We start from the raw sequence: 23,806 nt of genomic DNA on the forward strand, positions 1-23,806 counted from the left end.
CGGTCATAAGGCAGTTTTATTTTTAATTGTTCGTGGTAACGTCATACTGCTTCCCACACTGTCTGCACCAATCTGCTTCCCCACCAACAGTGCGTGAGGCTTTCCATTTCTCCACATCCTTGCCAACACTTGTTGTTTGTTGATATATTGATGATAGCCATTATGACAGGTGTGAGGTGATATCTCAGTGTGGTTTTAATTTGTGTTTATCTGATGATTAGTGACATTGAGCATCTTTTCATGTCTGTTGGCCATCTGTATGTCCTCTTTGGAGAAGTGTCTATTCAGATCCTTTCCTCTTTTTTAATTAGGTTTTTTTCTTTGGTGGGGGTGGTTTGGTGTTGTTTTATTAAGTTCTTGATAAATTTTGAATATTAATCCCCTACCGGATGTATCGTTGGCAAATAATGTTCTTTCATTCAGTCGGTTGTCTTTTCATTTTGTTCATGTTTTCCTTTGCTGTGCAAAAACTTTTTAGTTTGATACAGCCCCATTTGTTCATTTTTTTTTTGTTGTTTCCCTTGCATGAGGCTATACATCAGGAAAAAGTATTACTATAAGAAATGTCCAAGATTTTACTCCCTATGTTTTTTCTTCAAGGATTTTTATGGTTTTGAGTTTAACATTAAAATCTTTAAATCACTTTGAATGTATTGTGTCTGGTGTAAGAAGGTGGTCTAGTTTCATTATTTTTTATGTATCTGTTTATCTATTCAACACCATTATTGAATAGACTGTCTTTATCCTACTGTATATTTTTGCCTTCTTTTCAAATATTAATTGACCATAAAGGTGTAGGTTTATCTCTGGTCTCTGTATTCTGTTCCAATGATGTACGTGTCTGTTTTTATGCCAGTACCATGCTGTTTGATTACTATGGCCTTGTAGTATAGTTTGATATCAGGTAGTGTTACTCCCCCAACTTTGGTTTTTTGTTTTTTTTTTTTTCTTTTTTCAAGGTTGCTGTGACTGTTCAGGGTCTTTTGTGGTTCCATATAAATTTTTGGAATATTTGTTCTAATTCTGTGAAATACAGCATTGGAATCTTGATAGGAATTGAATCGAATGTATAGATTGCTTTGGGTAGTATGGACATTTTAATGATGTTAATTCTTCCTATCCATGAACACGCATATACTTCCACTTATTTGTATCTTCTTCAATTTCTTTCTTCATTGTCTTATAATTTTCCAAGTGTAGGTCTTTACTTCCTTGGTTAAATTTATTCCTGGGTGGGTTTTTTTTATGCGTTTGTAAATAGAATTGTTTTCTTAGTTTCCTATTGTGATAGTTGATTATTGGTGTATAAAAATGCAACTGATTTCTGGGTTTTTATTTTGTATCCTGCTGCTTAACTGAATTTATCAGTTCTAGCAGTTTTTTTTGATGGAATCTTAAGGGTTTTTCTATATATAGTATCATATCGTCTGCCATGCTATTTAATTTGTAATGGCAATCTCTCATGTGAACCACAGAACATGAATTGAGTGACTGTTTTCTGTATTCTAACATTTTAGATGCATAAAAGAGAAGTTTGTTATATACAATGGATGTCTTAAGGTAGCAGTTCTCAAATTTTTTGGTCTCAGAATCCCTTCATACTGTTAAAAATTAGGAGGACACCAAAGAACTTTTATTTATGTGGCTTATAACTATCAATATTTACCATATTACAAACTAAAACTGTGACACTTATTAAATATTCAATTATTAATTCATTTTAGAAATAACCATAATAAACTCATTATATGTCAGGATAAAAATGCAGTTTTTATGGAAATTAACTGTTTTTCTACCCTCCCAAAAAAAAACTTGTATTTTTCTAGTGAGAAGTGTTTCATTTTGTTACATTTTGAAAAATCTCTTTACTGTCTTCTTTTCATATATGTTTCTGCATTGAGTCTTAGATGTGTTTAGTTGAAGTATATGAATAAAGTACAACTTCAAACAGATAGATAGTTGGGAAATGGAGGACCTCATGGGTCCTTAAAAATTCTCAGGGATGTCCAGGAGTCTTAGGGTCATACTTTCAGAAAAACTACTCTGAGGCAATTAGGACTTCTTGAAACTCCAGTTGAGAAAAACCAAAAAGTTCTCTTATTATGTGAACTAGTAAATATAAAATATGGGGAATTTTTATCATCATATACCCCATGTCTTTTTTTTCTCTAGTTACTCAATCTTTGTTTCTCATCTGTCACCTATAATAGCTAATGAAGGAAGGAACCTTGGAGAATACTGTCTTAGAGACTGGCTTCCCAAGAACAAGCGAGTTGCTGAGGGCTGTTGTGAGACCTAGCTTTCCTAATGCTCCTTGTGTATCACGCCATCATCCCTGAAACGGAAAACACTAAATCTCTGCCTTGCTTTGTCCCAGAGCAATACATTGGGCTCTGGGTTTCTATGCTTGCTTATCACCTCTTTCTCAGTGAAGATTTATGCTTTCACTATTTTTTAGACATGTCCTCCCTGAGCCTGTAGCATCTCATAACCTCTTTTATTTATACTCTCTCAGGAAACATGATTTCAAAATTGCACCATAAAGAGAAAAACAAAATATGCAAAATCCCTTCTTTCCTAGAGATTTAAAATTAATGATCTTTGGTCAAAAGAAGTGTTTTATACTTCCTCATTAAAAGAGGTTTTTTGAGAACTGATTGTTTTACCTAAAATAGGTTGCTCTCTCAGCTAATAAACTTAATGTAACACACATCTTTAAGAGTAGTGTAGTGTGAACCAAATTACTTGATATTCTTTAATACATTTTTCACACCTTGTATTTTGCATAAATACTACCTTTGCTTGAAATACTATTTTCACCTGTCCACTTAAGACCAGCTCAGATGTCAACTCTTATGGAGCCTTTTCTGATCCCTATGTGATAGCTAATTCTCCCTGTAATAGTTTATGAGTATTTCTTATAGTTCTGATCCTGTTGTTATTTTAGTTTTTTGTTCAAATGTCTAACCTCAGAATAAGCATCATGAAGAAAAATCATCTTATTCAACTTTGTATCTTGTCCTCTTAGTTTACTGAGTGACACTGTTTGGTAGAATGAATAAAGCATCTCATTCTGTCCAAGTAGCTTGTAGGATTTTGGGGTATATGCAAGAGATAGCATTTACTGAAATACATAGTTTCAGAAGGTGAGATTTATATAGTAATGGAAATCATGTGGTATTTTAGGTACGAACTGCCCCATTGGTTTATTCTAGTTTGTTCGATTGTTCTTCTATCCTTAAGATGTTTCCTTAAATAATTGTCCTCCCTTCCTCTGGGCTTTTTGAAACATGACCAAGTCATTCATTTCCCAGTTATTTCTTTTGTAGGTTAACCAGCCATCCCATCTTTTGATAGAAGCCTTTCTTTTTTCTTAGCATATGAGTAAATTGTTTTGTACTGCAGTGATCTTTGAAAAGAAATCTATAATACGCTGAGCAATATTAAAGGGAAGAAGGGAAAAGAGCTATTCACACTTCTAGAACAGGTAGTTTTCTTTCCTCTGTGTCTAAAAGGGAGAAGCTGTGATGCCTCTGAAGACACTGTGACCCCTTCCCCCGGCCTCAAAGAATTCCAATGCTTCTAAAATGGTGGTTGCTAGGACCCAGTGGCCTGTTCCAGAATTTCAGGGAAGGTCAGAAAAAGACTGTAAACTTACTACTTTTGAAAGTTGTTGGTGGTTTTTTGTTTTTTGTTTGTTTGTCTGAGTCTCTCTGCCTGATAGGCTTTCCTCTCATTATCATTGGTTTTCTTACTCTCATACCTAATTTCCAAACCCCTTTAATATAAATTAAGCAACACACATTAAGGTTGATTCTACACTGAGTTTATATCTGAGTGAAACAGTTTTTCATAGCATTGTTTTGTAGTGTGTCTGTACATTGGGTAACAGGCTACAGTTTTAGCAAGGATTGTGTCTATTCCTGGTCCAAGACATTTATAAAACTATTCTAGAGTCCATTAGGGGAAATTTTGCCAGTGTTGTGGTTAATTTTAATGAGCCTTAAAGAAATTATTCTTTCCCCCAATAAGTAAGTCTCAATATCTTAGTATATTTATCATCCATTGTTTATCCATTCCCATTTACAAAAATAAAAAGGAGTTTTCCTTGAAAATATCCACATTGACCATCTTTGCTTTCTTTTGAAAATAGTAAGTCCTGCTACCAGCAGATACCCTCTGGAGGCCTTGCTGGAAGCAATAATAACAATATTTTAGTGCCTCCCTCAAAGCACTTTCCCTTGGCCCTGTGTCACTTTTTATCTTTTCTCAGAAGTCAAGCCGTGGCTGGTGTGGCTCAGTGGATTGAGTGCTGGCCTACAAACCAAAGGGTCGCCGGTAGGATTCCCAGTTAAGGCACATGCCTGGGTTTTGGGCCATCTCCAGGAGGGGGCGCATGAGAGGCAACCACACATTGATGTCTCTCTCTCCCCCCCTCCCTCCCTCCCTCCCCCCCTCCCCCCCCCAAAAATAAATAAATAAAATCTTTAAAAAATAAAAGTCAATTGTGTGATATTCTTTGTCTCCTTCACAGTAAGTCAGTGAAGAAACATGTTGCACCCAGTTCCTATTTGTTAACTGATGGCATGATGGCAGAAGGGCATAAGAAGTCCATTATCACTCTTAGATCCTCATCTAGCCTTTACCCACTTTATTTTTCTAACCTTTCTTGTCTTGCTTTTTGTCACTTTTTCAGTCACCTTCCTAGCATACCCAAATAAATGTCATTCCCCCACAGAATTTGTAATACGGATGTTTTAAGTCCATATGTCTTCTCATAGAAATATGAGAAGTTCCCTAGAAATATTTTTATTTTAGATTTACAAGTATTTTGAGACTCAAGAGTGAAACTATGAAAAATCCTGTAAAATATAGATGTTAATTAAGTATCTTTTCAGCAAATCACAGGGGGTTTTTTTTTCTGGGTCCTTTGTAAATATGTCAGTTTATACCCAACTCCTCACCCCCAAAAGTGAACATTTTTATGTGTTAGTAGAGCAGTAAGGATGGATGACTAGAATTCAGTGGGGCTCGGTAAAGGGCCTGGGACCAAGCGCTGGGAAACAGTCCTGCTCTGTCACTCCTGTCTGCTCCTATGCCCCCACCCCCAGGACTTGAGAGCCTTTTGGAGGTCCAACTGTTTGCCTTCTTTGGCAGCTCTTCTTCAGCCTTTTCTTGAACAACCACAGAGATAGGAAGCTATCCTAGACATTTCATTCTACTCATGTTTACTTTCCACCTAGGGTCTATTTTCTCTTACATGGCAGCATTAAAAGAATCTGAAGTCAGCAATCACATCTTCTAAGTCTTATTTACAACCCTCATTTCTTTTCTAAGATCTACTTGAGTCTCCATAGGAGCCTCTTAAATGGCCCAGAATTACAGCCCAGGTTGAGCTTTTTCTCCATCCTTGCTGTAGACCCGGAGACAGCCTAAAAGTCACATTAGTAAGTGTCTGGACAAAAGTCACTCAATAATGTCACCCTTGTCCAGAACATAAGTCATGCCTGCATGTAGATTTCAGTGCATGCCATTTTTAATTTTCTCAATGATAGCACTTTTTCGTTCACTGGTCTAAATTTTTAAGTTGATTCTCTTTAGGGAAATACCTGACATTTCATGCTTGGGCACATGACAGCTTATTTGACTACTTAGAAATCCCTTTTTTTTGGTTCTTGGCTCAGTTTTGATAACTGTAATCATTAGATAAATGACTAACAATGGAAGTTAGAGGTATTACTGTAATATTCTCACAGATATTAATTTTCTAACTTTATTGGCTCTTGGGGATCAATCAAGATAACATTTTAGTGCCTGCTATAAATACACTTCAGTGTTCTGTTAGGCTATCCCTCAAGAACTAAAGAGAAAAAAAAGATAAGCATTTGAGCAGTGTGTTCGTTTTATCTAGTCACTAGTATTAGAACTACCATATCTTGCTGTGTATAAAGCGCACTTTTTGAAATTTTTGAGGGAAAAATAAGGATGCACATTATTTATGGGCATTAATTCTGTATCTATAGAGGTATTTTTAATTATGCTTATGTGTTAAAAGTGTAGCTCTAGAGAGCAATAATGATATCCATATGCAAAATAATGCCCTGGAATATGATAATTGGTTTTGTTTCTAAATATAAACATATATAATTGAATTAAAAAATTTAAAAGAAAGATTTTTTTTCCCCTGAAAGTTTGGACCAAAATCATGGGTGCACGTTATACACAAGAGCGTATTGCACATGGCAATTAAAGTGCCTTGGGATTTGAAAGGGAAAAAGGATAACTGTGGATTGTGGTGGACAAGCTTACTAGCTTTGTGAGAGATTTAGGAAGCTTGAACTGTTTATCAAAGGGAATAGAAAATGGATAGGTGGAAGAGAGGAGAAAACGGTTTTTTAGTCAAAAAGGTAAACAGATATAAAAACAGAAATAATCAGATTATAGGCAGGATACCTGATCAAAAAAATAGCTCTATGAATAAGACTTACTAAGAAAATAAAATTCTGAAGAAACAAATAGAGAACTAATTCCTAAGAACTTCAGGGTATTTAGAGGTTTTTTAGGCAGTAGCTTAATGTGTGTAAAGTTAGATGTTATGGAGGTAACAGGAGAAGAAAAAGAGTTAAGTTGCCAGCCTGGGTACTACAAAAGTTGTTATCAACAGAATGACTCAGGCACATGAGGAAGCCAATTTGGGGAAATCTTTATCTGGCAATTAGAAGTAAATATTAAAGATAGGGGGCAAAGAGTCAAGTTTATTTGGTTTAGCAAACCTCACATGAAAAATGAAGGTCTATAGGGCTTTTCTTTTTTTGAATGTTCTGTGACTCTGATTTTAATCTCAAGCATCACTAAAAATGGAGCTTGCCCATTATCTCTTGAGACCAAGTTGCTCTATTTTACTTGGTTGATGTTTGGGTATATTTGCTGATGTTTTTTAGAAATCAACAGCTACATTGTCCACTCTGGCTATCAGGTTTTTCTGGTGCTGTTTGCTTAGCCAGTCATCTTCATTTCATTAAATGCATTTTTCTTTACACTTTTAGCTTTTATTAGGTATCCCTTACTACAAAGAATTCTATATCCTTTTCCATTTAGCCTTCTAAAATTTCTTTAGCCTGAGACTATAGTGCACAGGATCAAAAATAATGTCTCTATTTCCTAAGATGACATTGCTTTTTTATTTAAAACTATATAGGTCCATCGGAGTTTGGACAAGTTATAAAGTGCTTTTTCAAAACTAGATTACTTTGTTTTAATGTGATCAAGATAATTAACCATTGGGCTAGCTTTATTGCTGTTGTTTGTTTATCATTGGATAAATCATAATAAAACACTTTTTTAAGCAAGATTATTTCAAGGTTGCAATGCCATTCACACAAACATGAGGCCAGAGTATGGGATGTTTTCCTGAAAATCAGGTTTCAAGAATTTAGTAACTATTCTGAGCACTGATCTTTGCTTATTATGTAATTAGAGATTTTAAAATGTATAGCTACATTCATAGTCCTCACTTGGAATATGTTTTGTGTGTGTGTGTTTTTTTGGTTGGGGTTCTGTTTGATTAATGGTAGCAAAATCCAGATTCAGTGGATTCAGCATAAAGTGATGCATTATATATATTATTTCCACGTTGCAACATGTTTGTTCTTGGTAAAATAATTTGGGAAGAATGTGAATGGTATATGCTCGTAGATGGGTGCTTTTCTCCTTTTCCTAAATTTTCCGTTTTATTATTTCTTATTTAGGCTGTAAACACTGAAGTGTTAGACCTTTAGTGGTGCACATAATGTCCCAGCAAGATTGTTTTAAAGGACTTTTACCTTGTTTGATGTTTAGGCGTCGCAGATACAAGAGCTCTAAACCTGACTTTTACTAATAAAATATTTTTATTATTTAAATATTTTAAAATATTTAGTAAAATAAAATATTTTACTAAATAAATATGGTTACTAATAATAAAAATATAGCTTTGCCTTTATGCCGTGGCTATTTCCCTTTAAAACTTGTGTATCTTCAATTAATAAACTAATAAAATATTTATTTTTGTGTGTTATTTACCACAGACTTTTTTCTTTGTATATGTAATTCACAGTGAAATAAATCTCTTAAAAATGGAATCCTTAGTTTTCCCGTGCTAAGCAGTTAAGGGAGAAATTCCCATAATGCTTGCATTTTGAACTTGAATTTGAAAATACTTTATTTGAAAGATACATCTCAATAAATTATATTAACTAATTTTAATTAATTTCATGCTTCCAACTAGTAACATCTAGTGTTCTAGCCTCAGTCTATGTGAAATGAGTTGGCTATTTTTCCAACCCTTTTTATATGTGGCTTTCTTAGTATCTAATTTAGCATGACATTATTCTAAGTGCCAGAATTGCTCACCAGTTAACTAAGGGATGATCTAATCTTTAGTTTTGACATAGAAGTTATTTTTACTAAATCTTAGCATGCTAGGATTTACTGATGTCCACTTACTTAGGTGGAATGCAGTACTTACCATTTTGTGCATATGACTAAGATATCAGGATTTATTCTTTCACTCAACATGCTTTCTCTGCCTATTTTTTGCCAGACCCAGTGCTAGGCACTGAGGATGGGAGCATGGGAAAGCGGGAGTGCAATGGGAGGGCCAAGAAGAACAAGGAATTATAGTGTTGGGTGTTAGAACAGGACAGAACCCGAGCTGTCTGTGTGCGTTCCGAGAGTAAGAAAGGCTTAATATTTGGATTGGGAGATCAGAATTCAGAACATGCAAACATAAATATGTTTCAAAAAGTTAGTAGATTTTGAATCCAAAAATTATGAAACTGGCTTTATGTTTACTTAATTTACACGGTTTTCTCAAAGGTAGAAAAGAAGTGATTAAAAATTAAAAAAGGTATTTTGACAAGAACTGTTTCGAACTATCTCAGTTTCAAACTTAAAGGCAATAGGCATATCCCTCACAAGCCTTTCTTTAAAAAAACAGAACATTAGTGCCATCAGTAAAAGAGAAATTAACTAATTTTGCATAATCTCTGAAGTCTGTTTTCACAAGTGGATATAAAGATGACTTTTACATCCTGTTGCCTTTTGACAGCATTATATATCAAATACAGAGAAAATTGATTAAGTGTGGAGAAAAATTATACAGATTAAATTCAGAACCATTTTCTGTTTTTCATAATAAAATGATTGCTCAAAGAATTCCATCTGATGACTGTTGAAAGCTCACTGCAGTTTATGATATAACTGATAAAATCTGCATCCTTGGCCTTCCAACAACCTTTACACCAGCAGATGGTGGGCGTAAAGATGTCATTCATCATTTATTTACAATGGACTTTATTTATTCTAGTGTCAACAGCTGCCCCAGGGAGTGGGTTATTGAATTCAAATGTGAGGCTCTGGGTTATTTGCTTCCTTTCAAATTTGTCTTCAGAGCTTAGTTGCTAGGAGTCCATTCTGTGCTCTAATAATGATTCATGTATTGTGAAGCCATTCAGTAAATTGGGTTGTCAGGGATTGCCAAAAAAGGTTTAGAGGTCTTGGGGGTTGTTGGAGGGAGGTGGGGGGAGGGATTGTATGTGCATCTGGTTGTCTGGTTGACTTGAGGAATAGTGGTTATTATGTGACTTTTTCCTAAGATTGGTGAAGTTAGGTTTACTTCTTTTCCTTTATGCACTAATTCCCTACCTGCTCATATTCTACATATGAATAATAAGGAAAAGAAGAGGATAGTTTATTAAAGGAAACTCTCAACCTTTTCTTTCCTCACAGGCAGGGCAAGAGTCCTTTCGTTCCATCACAAGGTCATACTACAGAGGTGCAGCAGGGGCTTTACTAGTATATGACATTACAAGGTGAGAACTTAGAAATTTTTCAATTCAGTGGTCAATGCAGAGAATTTTTCTAAATAAATATGGTTACTAATAATAAAAATACAGCTTTGCCTTTATGCCATGGCTATTTCCCTTTAAAACTTGTGTATCTTGAATTAAAATTATTTTCTCTCATGAATAAGTACCCCCAAGTTGATCAGTTTGGTATTATTATTTATACATTGGGATTTAATAAAGTGTTATTATGGTTAATTTCTAAGTTGAATTGCAATCAGTGGGTTCTAAATCCAGATACTGTACTTGACATCTGTTTTCATTACATAAGTGGATATGGCTGAAAATAGTTACCTTTAATAGACTATATGCCGTTTATTGTACACTGCTATGGGAAATCCTTTTGACAATAGTAATGAGATTATCGTTTATGTTTAGGAGAGATACATTCAACCACTTGACAACCTGGTTAGAAGATGCCCGCCAGCATTCTAATTCCAACATGGTCATTATGCTTATTGGAAATAAAAGGTAAAAAGAATAATTTAAAACTTTTTTGCATTAATTATGAAGACTGGATAGCTGTTTATATGATAACTATTAAAGTGTTTATCTTATACATTTGTCCAAGTATAAGTTAATTAGTTTCTTAAATTATAAAATTTTGAAAATCCTAAGATGTTTCATTTGGTTTTTAAAATAGATAATAAACTTTGTTGGAAATTACTATTCTTATTTTAAATAGTTTTTGTTGGAATGTATACTTTCATTCCTGAAAGTTTTATCTGATTAGTAATTTAAAATAAAGCCCACTGATTTATTCTAAGGCTTTATATTAGTGTCATATTAATGTTGTTTTCTAATCTTACTTTATATTTCTACAGAGCATTATCTGCAGTGAATGTCCTCTTGCTCTATGCTTAAAAAGATAGTACATGAGAAAACGTGTTCTTCCCCATAGTTTCAATAAATTTGCAAGAGTGTGGGAAAGTTACCACTAATTTTAGTAGAAAATGACAGTGGTAATAAATGAAATTAGTATTTCTAAAATGCTAGACACCATTCGTTATTTAGGTTTATAAAATAGTGCTAAAAGGTAATGTTTTTAGAAAGGTAAAATCATGACTCTCATATGATAATGGACATGTGTCAGAGCTTTTCTTTATCTCATTAATTAACAAGGGAACCAGTAAGATATTACAGCTGCTTTAAAGGAGAACTCAGAATACAACATTTAAAGTCAAATAAGGAATGCTGAAATGAATTTACAAATGGATATCAAAACTGAACAATATCCATAGATAATTGTATTTTGTGGGATGCAGCCTATATTTCTATGGGCCACAGTTATTTGCATTATTACCTGTTTTCTGGAAGTTAATTTTTATCTCTACAATCTTTGAAAATTTGTGGGATGCTGTTAAAGCAGTGCTTAGAGGGAGATTATAGCACTGAACACTTTCATTAAGAAAAAGTTTCAAATCACAACCTAAACTTTCACTTTAAGATTAAAACTAGAAAGATAAGAGCACATTAAACCCAAGGTTAGCAAAAAAAGAGGTAATAAGAAAACCAGTGAAACCAAAAGTTAGATCTTGAGAAGATAAATAAAATAGGTACAGATCATGAAAAAATAAGATACATGACTAATGTCAGGAATAAAGGAGTGATATCATTATAGATCCTTCATATATTATAGGGATAATAAGAGAATATTGTAAATAAAGTAAATGGATTGGGGAGACATTGCTCAAAGGATACAAACTTGCAATTAGGAAGGTAAATGGGTTCTGGAAACCTAATGCACAGCATTGTGATTGTGGTTACCAGTACTGTATTACATACTTCAAACTTGCCAAGAGACTAGATCTTAAATGTTCTTAGCACAGAATGAAATAACTGTGTGACATGATGGAAGTGTTAGCTAATGCTGTGTTGGTAATTGTACTGTGTTATATCAATGTATCAAATCAACAGGTGGTACACCTTAATTGTACACAGTATTATGGGTCAGTCATATCTCAATAAGAGTAAGTGATCACTAAACAACTTTTTAAAACTTATTTTCACAACTATTTGATTCCTCAAATCTAAGCTATAGATACCTTGGTCTTCCTAAGATGACTACTTTCTCATCTTTAGAGTCCTTAAGTCCAAAAAAACCACAAAAAAAACCCCTAAATAAATGGAGAGGAGATTGTGTTCATGGATAGAAAAACTAAATATTTTTATGATGTCAGTTCTCCCAAACTGATCTAAAGATTCATTGTAATCCCAATGAAAATTCATCAGACTTTTTTTAGGGGGTAGAAGTCAACAAGCTGATTTTAAAATTTATATAAAAATACAAAATTGGAAGATTCGTTGGTTTCACTAACACTGATTTCAAGATACACTATAATCAGTTTAGTCTGGTAATGGTATACGTAGACATAAATCAGTGGGATGGAGTGAGAAGTCCAGGAATAGATCCATCTATATATATATGGTCAATTTATTTTTTGACAAAGGTGCCAAGGCAGTTCAGTAGAGTAAAGGGTAATCTTTTCATCAAATGGTGTTAGAACAATTGAATAGCCCCTGTGCAAAAAAAATGAACCTTGACCCTTACCTCACACCATAAATGAAAATTAACTGGAAGTGCATCATAGACCTATGTGTAAGAGCTAAAAGTATTTTTAAAATTCTAGAAGAAAACAAAATTTTAGTGTCTCCAGTATTGTCAAGCATTTCTTAAATAGCCCAGAAAAAAACATAAGGGTGGGGAGGGTGATCAATTAACTATACTTCAACAAAATTTAAAAGTCCTGCTCTTCAAACAATTCCAAAATGAAAAGACAAGCTACAGACTAGGAGAAAATATGTGCAGAATATATATCTAAGAAAAGATTGGAATCTAGAGTAAATGTAAAATTCTTGCAATTCATTAATTAAAAATATCCCAGTTTTTAAAAATGAGCAAAAGATCTCAGCCAGCACTTCACTAAAAAATATTTACAGATGGCAAGTAAGCACATGAAAAACATTTAACACTATTAATCATAAATGAAACACAGATTAAAACCTTAGTGATATATCATTGCACACTTTCTGAAATGGCTGAACTGAAAAAAATTAACAAGAATGTAGAGGAACTGACACTCATACAGATGGTAGAAATATAAAATGATAAAACTTTGTAAAACAATTGGGTGATTCCTTTAGAAGGTAAACATGCATCTGCTATACCACCTAGCCATTTCACTCCAAGGTATTTACCCAAGGTAAAAGTGGTTCTTTTGTCCACATAAAAAATTATACACAAGTTTTCATAGCAGACCTATTTGTAATGATCCCAAACTGGAAACAACCCACATTTTAATTTACTAGTAAATGAATTAAATTGTGATACAGCCATACAATGAATACCGCTCAGGAATAAAGAGGAGTGAGCTATTGGTATGTACAACAAAGTGGATGAATCTCAAAATGATTATGCTGAGTGAAAAACAGAAAAGACAGTATGTGTTCCCATTTATATAAGATACTAAAAAAATGCAGACTAAAAGTAGTCCATAGAGGCCAATAGCAGATCATTAATTGCTTGGGGTACAGAGGGAGGAAATGATGTGTTACAGTGAAGTATGAGGAAACATTAGAGAGGCTGGTGGTTTCCCAAGTATACGTCTATCAAATTCAACAAACTTTATATCATATGTATAGTTTCTTTTATGTCACTTAAACTGTTTTTAAAAAGTAAGATAGTAAATAACAGTACTGTATAGATTTGATTTTAGAAAATATTGTTTTAATAGTAATCTAATCTAGGTTTGCTGTTAAGAGAAAATACTTAAGCAATACTTGGATATAACAAGCTAACTTTTGATTACTTTGTATGTATGTATTATCTTGGCTTTCACTCATGGGCTTTCTTGCTTATCCTTTTCCTCATTTAAATTACCTCACTAAACCATTTAAGATTAAGGCTATTGGAAGGAAGTTTTAATCTTTATAATATGGAAGTATTCATACTATCATTCAATGGTGATGTGTGAAATAATAGAATATTTGGAGAAGGAAGAGAATTTTCATATCTTTATCTCCAGTGCTTTCCTTGTGTCTGAAACACAGTGGGTGGCAACTTACTGGTGGCTTAAGTTTGGTTGTTGCCTATGTAGAGCTTATAGTCCAAATGTGACAAGGAAAGCAAAGTATAGTATATGCAAGATGTGTTTTTAATGACTGTGGATGGGTAGCCCTTATAATTAAGGGTATAGTAGCTATGGAAAATCATTTTGAGGAAGAAGCTAGAAAAAAGGAAAAAAGAATATATGACATGCAAAGAGTGAATAGGAATGAACAGAGATAAATGAGGTGATTATTATTAGATGAGGCGAATTGGGGTAGACATGGAAACCGGGAATAAGCAATTTTTGAATTAGATGCATTAAGCACTAGGGAGCCAGTGAAGAGATTTGAGAAGGGTGCTGACCTAGTCAGAGTGACAGATAACACAGATTTTTTTTACTATGGCATTTTAAATTGGTTATATAAGAAATAGGAAGCAAAATCTACAATGATGAAAGTTTTTAATATTTTAAAGGATTATCATACAAACCTTAAACAAAAAGTAGAGCATAGTAAGAGAATTATTTAAGAAAGATTGAAGTAATGAAAGCAATTTAAATAGGGTTAATGGAGATGAAAAGTCAAAGACAACAATATGATTTTATGCCTGGAAAACTGAGGAAATGACCAAAGGAGAATGATAACAGAAACATCATTAATAGTAAAGTGTCACATCCTTTTCCTTGAACAATCTCTCAGATGTCCAAGTTCTTAACCCTCTTTGCCAAGATAATATTTCAAGTTGCAAACATAATCAGGTTCTGGTAGTGGAAAACTGGGAATAATGTTAAATATCCCCCAAATAAGAGATTATTTAAATAAAATATGCCATATGTGTAAAATGGGAGTTAGGGGAAAGGTATTTTCTTAAGGACTTCATGTAATTCAAAGCTAATTTTCCCTTAAGAATGATTGTCGGATAAAGGGTCTGAATTCCAGGAACATGTCTCCCCATCCCCCTACACACACACTTTTTATTTTTTATCTATATTTTTATCCTCACCCAAGGGTATTCTTTTATTGCCTTTGGAGAGAGGAAGGAAGAGAGAGAAATATTGATAGGGTGCCCAGACTGGGGATGGAACCCACAACCCAGGCACGTGCCCTGACCAGGAATCAAACCTGCAACCTTTGGGTTATGGGACCACACTCCAACCAACTGAGCCACACTGGCCAGGGTCATTCACCCCTCCACCCTGCCTTCTTAATTCCAACTAGAATGTAAGCACCATGAGTCTGGATGGGAGGAGGGGGTGGATTTTTGTCTATTTTGTTGAGTGGTCTGTCCCCAGATCCAAGAAGGAATTTTACTCACAGGAGGCCTTCAGATTATAGTTGGATAAATTATCCTTGCCTACTTATGCTTTAATATTTGCAAACTTAGTTTGTCTGCTTTTTATGTCCTGATCTTACCACTGATGTTTTATAGTACAGCTACCTAAATCAACAGCATGGCATATACTTACTGTTCCCTTTATAGTATCTTATATCAAACTTTCTTTCCAACATTTCATATTTTTAAGAGTCTGTTTTCAGCACTTGTTCCATTGAATGAATGCTTAGATGACATTTAATAAATCATAAAATATTTCTAAAGAATAACTGCTGTGAAGGTTACAAAACAGTCACCAGAATCACAGAAGCTTCAATCACAGAAACAACAGTGACTGATAATTACTAATATGGCAACTTGGTAAAAATAATTGATAGCTTATCCAATCAGCAAGCTTTGAAGTTAAGAAATTCCTGCTGAATTTTATAAAGTTGAAACATTGATATTACTTAACATTAGGTGGATGAGACTTTAACATCTTTGTTTTGTTTGTGTTAGTCCTAATTTGTATATTTAGATTTGCATAAAATACTACCAATCTTTACTGTGCACTCAGTAAAAATAATATTGTAAAAGACTGCAGAAATGACATGGGAAAATGGTCTACGATTTAGTAAATGAAAAAAAGCACATTACAATGGATTCAGGTAGGGAAAAACAAAATGAGTGATACAGAATTATATTCACCAAAATGTTAATTACTTATGGAAAGTGAAATATGGGTAGATTATTCCTTTGCATTTTTCCTAATTTGACAAAAGTTCTTCAATATAGTTAATTGTCAGAAAAGGTAATCATTTAAAATGTTTTAATGATACAGTATAGCACAGTGGTCTCGATGGAATCACTCTACCAGCTCATCCTAGAATGTGAGTTAGGTGCTTTACTTAACCCTTTTGTGCCTCAGTCTCCAGATCTGTCAAGTGAATTAAATGAAATTGCAAATAACTTGATGAAGAATGAAAAATTACTGAATTTGTTCAATAGAATATAATACAGCAGAAAAAAAATGAAGAAACTAGACCTTACATACCTTATGTAGGTAAATCTGAAAAACATAATACTGACTAAAATTAGCAAGTTATAGGACAGCTATATCTGATTTTTTTTGACATGCAAAAAAACTCTTTATGGTAATAAACATGAATATAAATAAATATAATAGCATCATGAGAATGAATGAGATTAGGAAGAGACATGCATACAGGCGGCATTTCAGCTGTGTAACTTGTTTCTCAGCAGAAAAATTGATAAAGTTGTAAAAAATAGTATGTGTCAAGGCAAGATGAAAAACATGGCTGTTATTCTCCATCCTATGTGCATACAATACTTTATAATAATAAAGTTTTTAAATTTTTACAATAAAACACACTTAAAGGAGTCTGTTGCTCTCCCCCACTACCTTACTAATACAATTCCAATATAAAAATGAATATATCATGCTTTTGTTCCAGATTTCTTAGATTTTTGTTTCTTTTTTTTATTAACAGTTTTTGGGTTTTTTTAAACTGGGAATTAAACCAACTGGGATTAATAATCTGATTATTTTTTTTAAATACTTGAGATTTTATTAAGTAATCGCCTTTAGCTTTTGAGAATTGTATGACTTATTTTTTAATTACGTTCATAGAAAGTCGGTCTGGCTGAAGGATGAAGGAACTAGTGTAGTTCTGCTCTCTCAAATTATTACTTTGAATAAAAATGGTTCCTTCTTTGGGAATCCACAATACTCAAAGGCAGGGTATTGGGCTAGTTGTTCCATTTAGGTTTCTCCTAGTGTTGGCATTGTAGGACTATAATTCAAAATCTTCTTTTAGACTGTTAGTTCTTTGAAACTAAGCAGTGTATTCTAAACACTTTGACCCTCATAATACCCAGCGTAGTGCAATTGACTATTATGTGTTAAAAATTAATTGAAAGAATGGTCAGTACCACTGTGAATCTCTTGGTATATTATGTATATTATCTGCAGATACCTCTGTTTGTCCTGTGTTGGTTAATAACATGGGTCTTGTGTTCTATGCTTAGTGATTTAGAATCTAGAAGAGAAGTAAAAAAGGAAGAAGGTGAAGCTTTTGCACGAGAACATGGACTTATCTTCATGGAAACTTCTGCTAAGACTGCTTCAAATGTAGAAGAGGTAAATAAGAGACCCTTTCAAATGTCTATCATCTTTTTACTTAGTTGAATTGTTTTATATGCTTTAATATTCATTTAGTGGTATATCTTCCGTAAGCTTTTTAATTACTGATGGTCTTTGAATATCATAAAGTAGGAAAATTTCTTTCCTTTGAAATGCCTTGTTAACGTTCATCTTATTTCAGACTCTTGCATTATATTCAGAACCTTCTCTTGAACCCAAAATGCTCTAACACATCTTTATATACATTTTCCCTAAAATCTTTTTTATGTTGCATGAGAGGGAGAAAAAGGACACTAATGAAGTTTGGAAATCTTTCAAGACACTGAACATTTGTAGCTTATTTATAGCCACTTCTGATTAAATAGGTACAGTATTATATTATTGTCATGTAATATTACACAAAACATTTGAATTCTGCCATCTTTAATAGATAAAATTTGCAGTCTCAATTATTTCCATTAATCAACTTGAACTGTTGGAAATTCTGTGTAAACATTGTCTTCTTTGTACTGTACATGTTTGAAAATGGTATTAATATATTGTGCATAGATGAGTAGACAGCTAATCCACTACACTCTATTTTTTTTTAAAGACAAACAAACAGAAATGAGGCTGAAAAATAAGTGGCTTTCCCAGAATAATGCTGTAGTTCCACCTTCTGGGTAAAGAATCTTAAGAGCAACTGCAGACAGGGATTCTAGAAAACAAATGATGGAAGAATCTCATTATTCTAAGGATAGCAGGGGATGAGGTCATAGGCAACACGTAGCACAATGCCTTTGACATAGTAAACAGTGAGTAATTATTTGTTAAGAATGATACTTGGAGCCTTTCTAATCAACCCTCAAACCCAGAAATTGACTATTGTAGTTGAACAGCCTTGGTATTCACTGAAGAATTCTTTCTTAGGTAAGACATTTACTTATCTATACTCAATGAGATGCTCTGGGATTATCCTTACTGTGTTTCCTATAGGCACCAACTAATGCTTTACTGTTATTGCCAATAATTTCAATGTGATAACATATAAGAGTAATGTTTCACTTCACACAGAAAACCCAGAGGGAAAACTTTTCCGTCTCTTTGCTCAACTTGCAATAGACATGTAAACCTGCCTGCTTCAGAGAGGGACTCCTTTATTACAAATGTTGTATTTGAAACCATAAGGGCCAACATGTTGCTGGGTTTCAAGACATCTGAAACATACTCTTATTGGTTAACAGTGGATTTTTCTTGTTGATTTTGTAAACCATACAGACAAAATTGTCTGCATTTTAATAAAGTACCATACTATGAAGTCAGATAACAAGGCGTCAACTATTGGAAAGTAATCCTCGACCTCTGGTTCTGTCTCTCATGACTTTTTGTTCATTTTCTCTTACACTTAACCAGTAACTGTAGATGTTTATATGCAAGTAACAAACTACTGTTGTCACTTAAATGAAATACAGGTATCCCTTACCTTCAAAAGTTTGTGGTATACCACTTTGCTTTTACCATACTAATGTAGGTTTTTGGTAAAAGCAAGTGGCATAAGGTGAATTTTCAGAAAGTATAGCAGGGTACCCTTCATTCCATGCCATTTCAGCTAAGAAAAAATTTCATAGAAATATTCTACTTTTAGATAATGGTGGAAACCTGGTTATTCCATTAATGTTTTAGCAGCACATACTCACATACTCCAAACCTTCTGTATCTATGATTGATAATAAAAATAATTGTTTAAATCCGATCTAGGCAGGAATTCCCCATACTCATGAAAGAATAGCATTTTATTTAATCATGTAAATTAATTTGCTTTAGAAACCAAGGATTTAAGAAATAATTTTTAAATTTTTTAAAGGATTCATGAACAGGCTATTACATAATATAGTCGTTCATGAGATTTTCCCTAAAAGCTAAAAATATTTCATGATGAAGTATTTCAAGAAGGTAGAAGACCATTCTACAATCCAAAAAAGGTGAAGGCAGACCTGAATTTCTTTACATAATTTAGGAACTTATCGAACATGAAAATAACCAAAGACCTCTGCTTCTGGGAAGATGGAGTAAACTTACTTCCACCTATTCCTGCTAAGTACAAAACTCCAAACATAATATATAAAACAATTGCAGGAAGACTCCAAATGGTGGAGGGAAGAATGGTGACCAGGTAGAGACCTCGGGGCCTGAGAAATGACACAGCAGTGACTTCCCTTGGTTTTATTTTGCCTTATATACCTCAGATTGGGTGCTAGAGAAACTGACAATCTAGAAGGGCTAACAGGTGCAGGAGTAGAAAAGCTTACTCTGTAGCCAGAGGACTAAGCAAGTTACAGCCTAGCAAGAGAGAAACATTTAAAAAATAACTTCTATTGCAGACAAACATCACAGGGAAAAAAAAAAAAAAAAAGAGCACTGCTTTCACAATAGGTTGGCTATAATGAGGTTTTTCTATGCTCATCATTTCCCAGTGGGAACAGTGTCAAAGGATGCCAGATAAAGCATAGGTTTAAATAAGATCGAGTCTTAGAAAAACAGTATGCAAAATGTCAAGGTTTTATAAAAAGTCACTCTTCATTCCTAGAACCAGGAAGATCTCAAACTGAATGAAAGAAAACATTCAGTGGATGCTAACAGCAAGATGACAGATGTTAGAATTATCTGACAAAGATTTTTTTTTATAGACAACCATTATAAAAATGCCTCAACAATTAGGAACATGCTTGAAACACATGAAAAATGATCTCAGCAAAAGAAATTCAAGGTAAATAGAAGAACCAGTGGATAGGGATGAGATCAGCAAAATGAAGGGGACAGAGGAAAAAAATAGTGAACTGGATGATGGAACAGTGGAAACTACTCAGTCTAAGTTATAGGGAGAAAATAGATGGAAAAAAATTAACAGTACCTCAGAGACCTGTGGGACAATAACTAAAGCTCTCACATTGTGTTATCAGAATTTTAGAAAAAGAAAGATGACACTGAGAGAGAACTCGAAGTAATGATGACTGAAAACTTCCAAAATGTGGCAGAAGATACAAACCTACAGATTGAAGAAGCTAAGCCAAATCCAAACAGGGTAAACCCAAACAAATCCATACGAAGATGCACTGTTGTTCAGAATCAAATCTCTGAAAGCTAAAAACAAAGTAAATATCTTGAAACAAAACCTTAGTGCATCGAATGATGGCAGATTTGTCATCAGAAGCCACATAGGACAGAAGGAAGTAGCACATTTTTTAAGAACTCAAAAGAATTTTAAGCCCAGAGTTCCTAGAACCAGCAAAAATGCCTTTCAGGAATGAATGGAAAGCAAGACATTATTACCAGGTAAAAAAAAAACCCTAAGAATTCACCAATAGCAGATCTATAGCTAAAGGAAGTTATAACAACAATCAGACAATAAAATAAAGAATTCTGAATGAAAGAACACTAGCAACCAAAAGGATGGATAATTATGATAAACTTGTAAAACTTTTGAGTCTTATAAATTATGTTTGACAATCTAAGCAAAACTATAATATCTGATGTGGTTCTCAGTATACATTTAGGAAATACCATAAACCAAACAGAGCAGAAAGGTATATGAGGCAAAAAAAAAAAAGATTGAACCAGTGGAATTAAACTAGGAATTAGACAGTCTCTATGACTATGGACTTGTCTGTTTCTTCTTCAGTTCAGTTGGTTCCAGTTATCAGTAACAGATAATTGGAAAAATCCAGCAACTTAGACTAGACAGTACAGTACTAAATAATATGTGTTAAAGGGGAAATCTCAAAATACATCGAACCATATGTAAATGAAAATAAAACATATCAAAATTTGTGGGAAGCAGGTAATGCAGAGGGAAATTTATAGCATTAAATACATACATTAGAAAGAGGAAAAGTCTCAGATTAGTAATTTTAGCTCCTACATCAAAACCCAAAGCAAGGCCTTAACCTGTAGCTCAAGTTGTGGGTTCAGTCCCTGGTCAGGGCACATACAAGAAGTAACCAATGGATGTATACGTGGGTAGAACAACAAATTAATGTTTCTCTCTCACAAATAAATAAAATAAAAATTAAAAAAAAAAAAAGCCACGACTACGTGGCCCAGTTGGTTGCACCAAAAGGTTGTAGGTTCAATTTCCAGTTGAGGTGCTTATGGAAGGCAGCCGATTAATGTTTCTCTCTCACATCAGTGTTTCTTTCCTTCTCCCGCCGCCACCCCCCCCCTTCCTTCCTCTCTATCTAAAGTCAATAAGGATATCCTCAGGTGAGGATTAAAAAGAATTAAAAAGGACCCAAATCAAATACAAGGAAGAAAATAATAAAGAGAAGATATTGGTGGAATTGAAAACAGGAAAACAATAAAGAAAATAAGAAAGGAAGCTAGTTCTTTTAAAGGTCAGTGAAATTGACAAATTTTTGTCAAAACTGACAGAGAAGGCACAAATTACCAGTATTAGGAACAAAACAAGATACAACTGCAGATCCTGCAGACATCAAAGGAGTAATATATAAGTATGATGCATTAGATGAAATAGACAAAAACCACAAACTACCACAACCCACCTAGTGTGAAATAGATTATTTGAGTAGCCCTAAAACTATCAAGGAAATTGAATTCATAATTTTAAATTTTCCCAAAAAGAAATCTTTACGACCAGATCATTTCATTGGAGAATTTTACCAAACATTTAAAGAAAGAATGAACACCAGTTTACACTGTCTTTTCCAGAAAGTAGAAGGATGGAACATTTCCTTATTTATTTTATGAAGCTAATAATTTACTCTGATACCAAAACTAAAAAAAAAATACAAAAAAACCCCAAAAAGTACAGACTATAGTCCTTATTAATAAACAAACAGAAATTCTCAACAAAATATCAGCAAATGGGATTTCAACAATGTATGTAATAATATACATGTACATAAAACATACGCATCATGGCCAAATGGAATTTGTTCCAGGCATGCAAGGCTGGTTCAGTTTTCAAAAGCCAGACAGTATAATCCACCGTTTTAATAGGGTAAATAGGAAAAAAAACACATAATAGCAGTCAATGCAGAAAAAGCATTTGACAAAATTCAACACCCACACATTTTAAAACTCTCAAAAAATTTTTTAAAAAAAAGGAATTGAGGATGACTTCCTCGGTTTGTTAAAGAGCATGTGCAAAAACCTATAGCTGACATTATACTTCATGGTGAAAGGCTGAATGCTTTATCCTTTAGATCAGAAGCAAAGCAAGAATGTCTGCTCTCACCATTACCTAACATATTGGTGGAGGTCATAGCCAGTGCAATAAAGTAAGTAAAGGAAACAAAGGTACACAATTTAGAAATAAAGAAACAAAACTGTTTCTGTTTGTGTATCATATGATTGTCTCTGTAGGAAATCCCTAGGAATTCCCACACACGCTTGCACAAGGTGAAACGTGAGTTCAGCAAGGTTACAGGATACAAGACGAATATAGGGTGGGGCAAATGTAGGTTTACAGTAATTTTTGTATTTCCATATGAACAACTGTAAACCTACTTTTGCCCCACCCTACACATAAAAATCTATTTCTGTATACTAGCAATGAATATCAAAATTTAAAATATACCACCATCTATAGTCACAGAGAAAGAAAATGAAATACATAGGTATAAATCTCAAAATAACATGCACAGGACATGTATGCTGATAACTGCAAAACGCTGATGAAAAATTAAGATCTAAATAAACAGATAGACCTACTATATTCATTGCTTGGAATACTAAACCTAGTAAAGATGTCACTTCGCTGTGAATTGATATATAGATTTAACCCAACTCCTAGCAAACAAAATCCAGTAAGTTTTTATAGATATCCCACAATAGTAATATAAAATACATATGGGAAGACTGAGGAACTAGAATAGCTAAAACAACTTTGAAAAAGAAGAATTAAGTAGAAGAATCACTCTCTTTGATTTCAGGTCTTATGTAGCTGTAGTCATTGAGCATGTGATAGCTAGTGAAGGGATAAATACTTCAGTAGAACAGAATAAGGAGTCCATAAATAGACCCATACAAATATGCCCAACTGATTTTTAATGAAAGGTACAAAAACAGTTAATTCATGGAGGATATCTGCTTCTACAAATGGTGCTCTAGCAATTGAATATCCACAGGCATAGATAGATAGATGGATAGATAGATAGATAGATAGGTAGGTAGATAGGTAGGTAGATAGGTAGATAGGTAGATAGATAAAGAGAGAGCCTATCACACCTTATACAAAAACTACTATTTACCTTATAGGAAACAAATGAGAAAAATTAGAATCTGGCACTAAGCTTGCTTGTAACTGAAAGCATGATCCATAAAAATGAAAAATTGAAAATTAGCTGTTAAAAACTTTTGAATTGTCCTAGTAAGAGGATAGAAAGACAGCCTACAGATTGG

At 33.7% G+C, this 23,806-nt stretch overlaps 1 protein-coding gene across 1 annotated transcript in view; it reads left to right on the forward strand.

The window, feature by feature from the left end:
• The window catches only part of RAB2A (RAB2A, member RAS oncogene family), an 85,302-nt gene that overhangs the window by 42,475 nt on the left and 19,021 nt on the right, over positions 1-23,806 (forward strand). Inside the window, exons 4-6 of the mRNA XM_054590163.1 lie at positions 9,769-9,851; positions 10,263-10,355; positions 17,293-17,404. Coding sequence (XP_054446138.1) covers positions 9,769-9,851; positions 10,263-10,355; positions 17,293-17,404 — 288 coding nt within the window. The remainder of the gene's footprint in view (positions 1-9,768; positions 9,852-10,262; positions 10,356-17,292; positions 17,405-23,806) is intronic.

This window comes from Pteronotus mesoamericanus, unplaced genomic scaffold (genome assembly GCF_021234165.1).
Source record: "Pteronotus mesoamericanus isolate MK-2021 breed Mesoamerican mustached bat unplaced genomic scaffold, CSHL_Meso_final scaffold_174, whole genome shotgun sequence".
Taxonomy (NCBI): domain Eukaryota; kingdom Metazoa; phylum Chordata; class Mammalia; order Chiroptera; family Mormoopidae; genus Pteronotus; species Pteronotus mesoamericanus.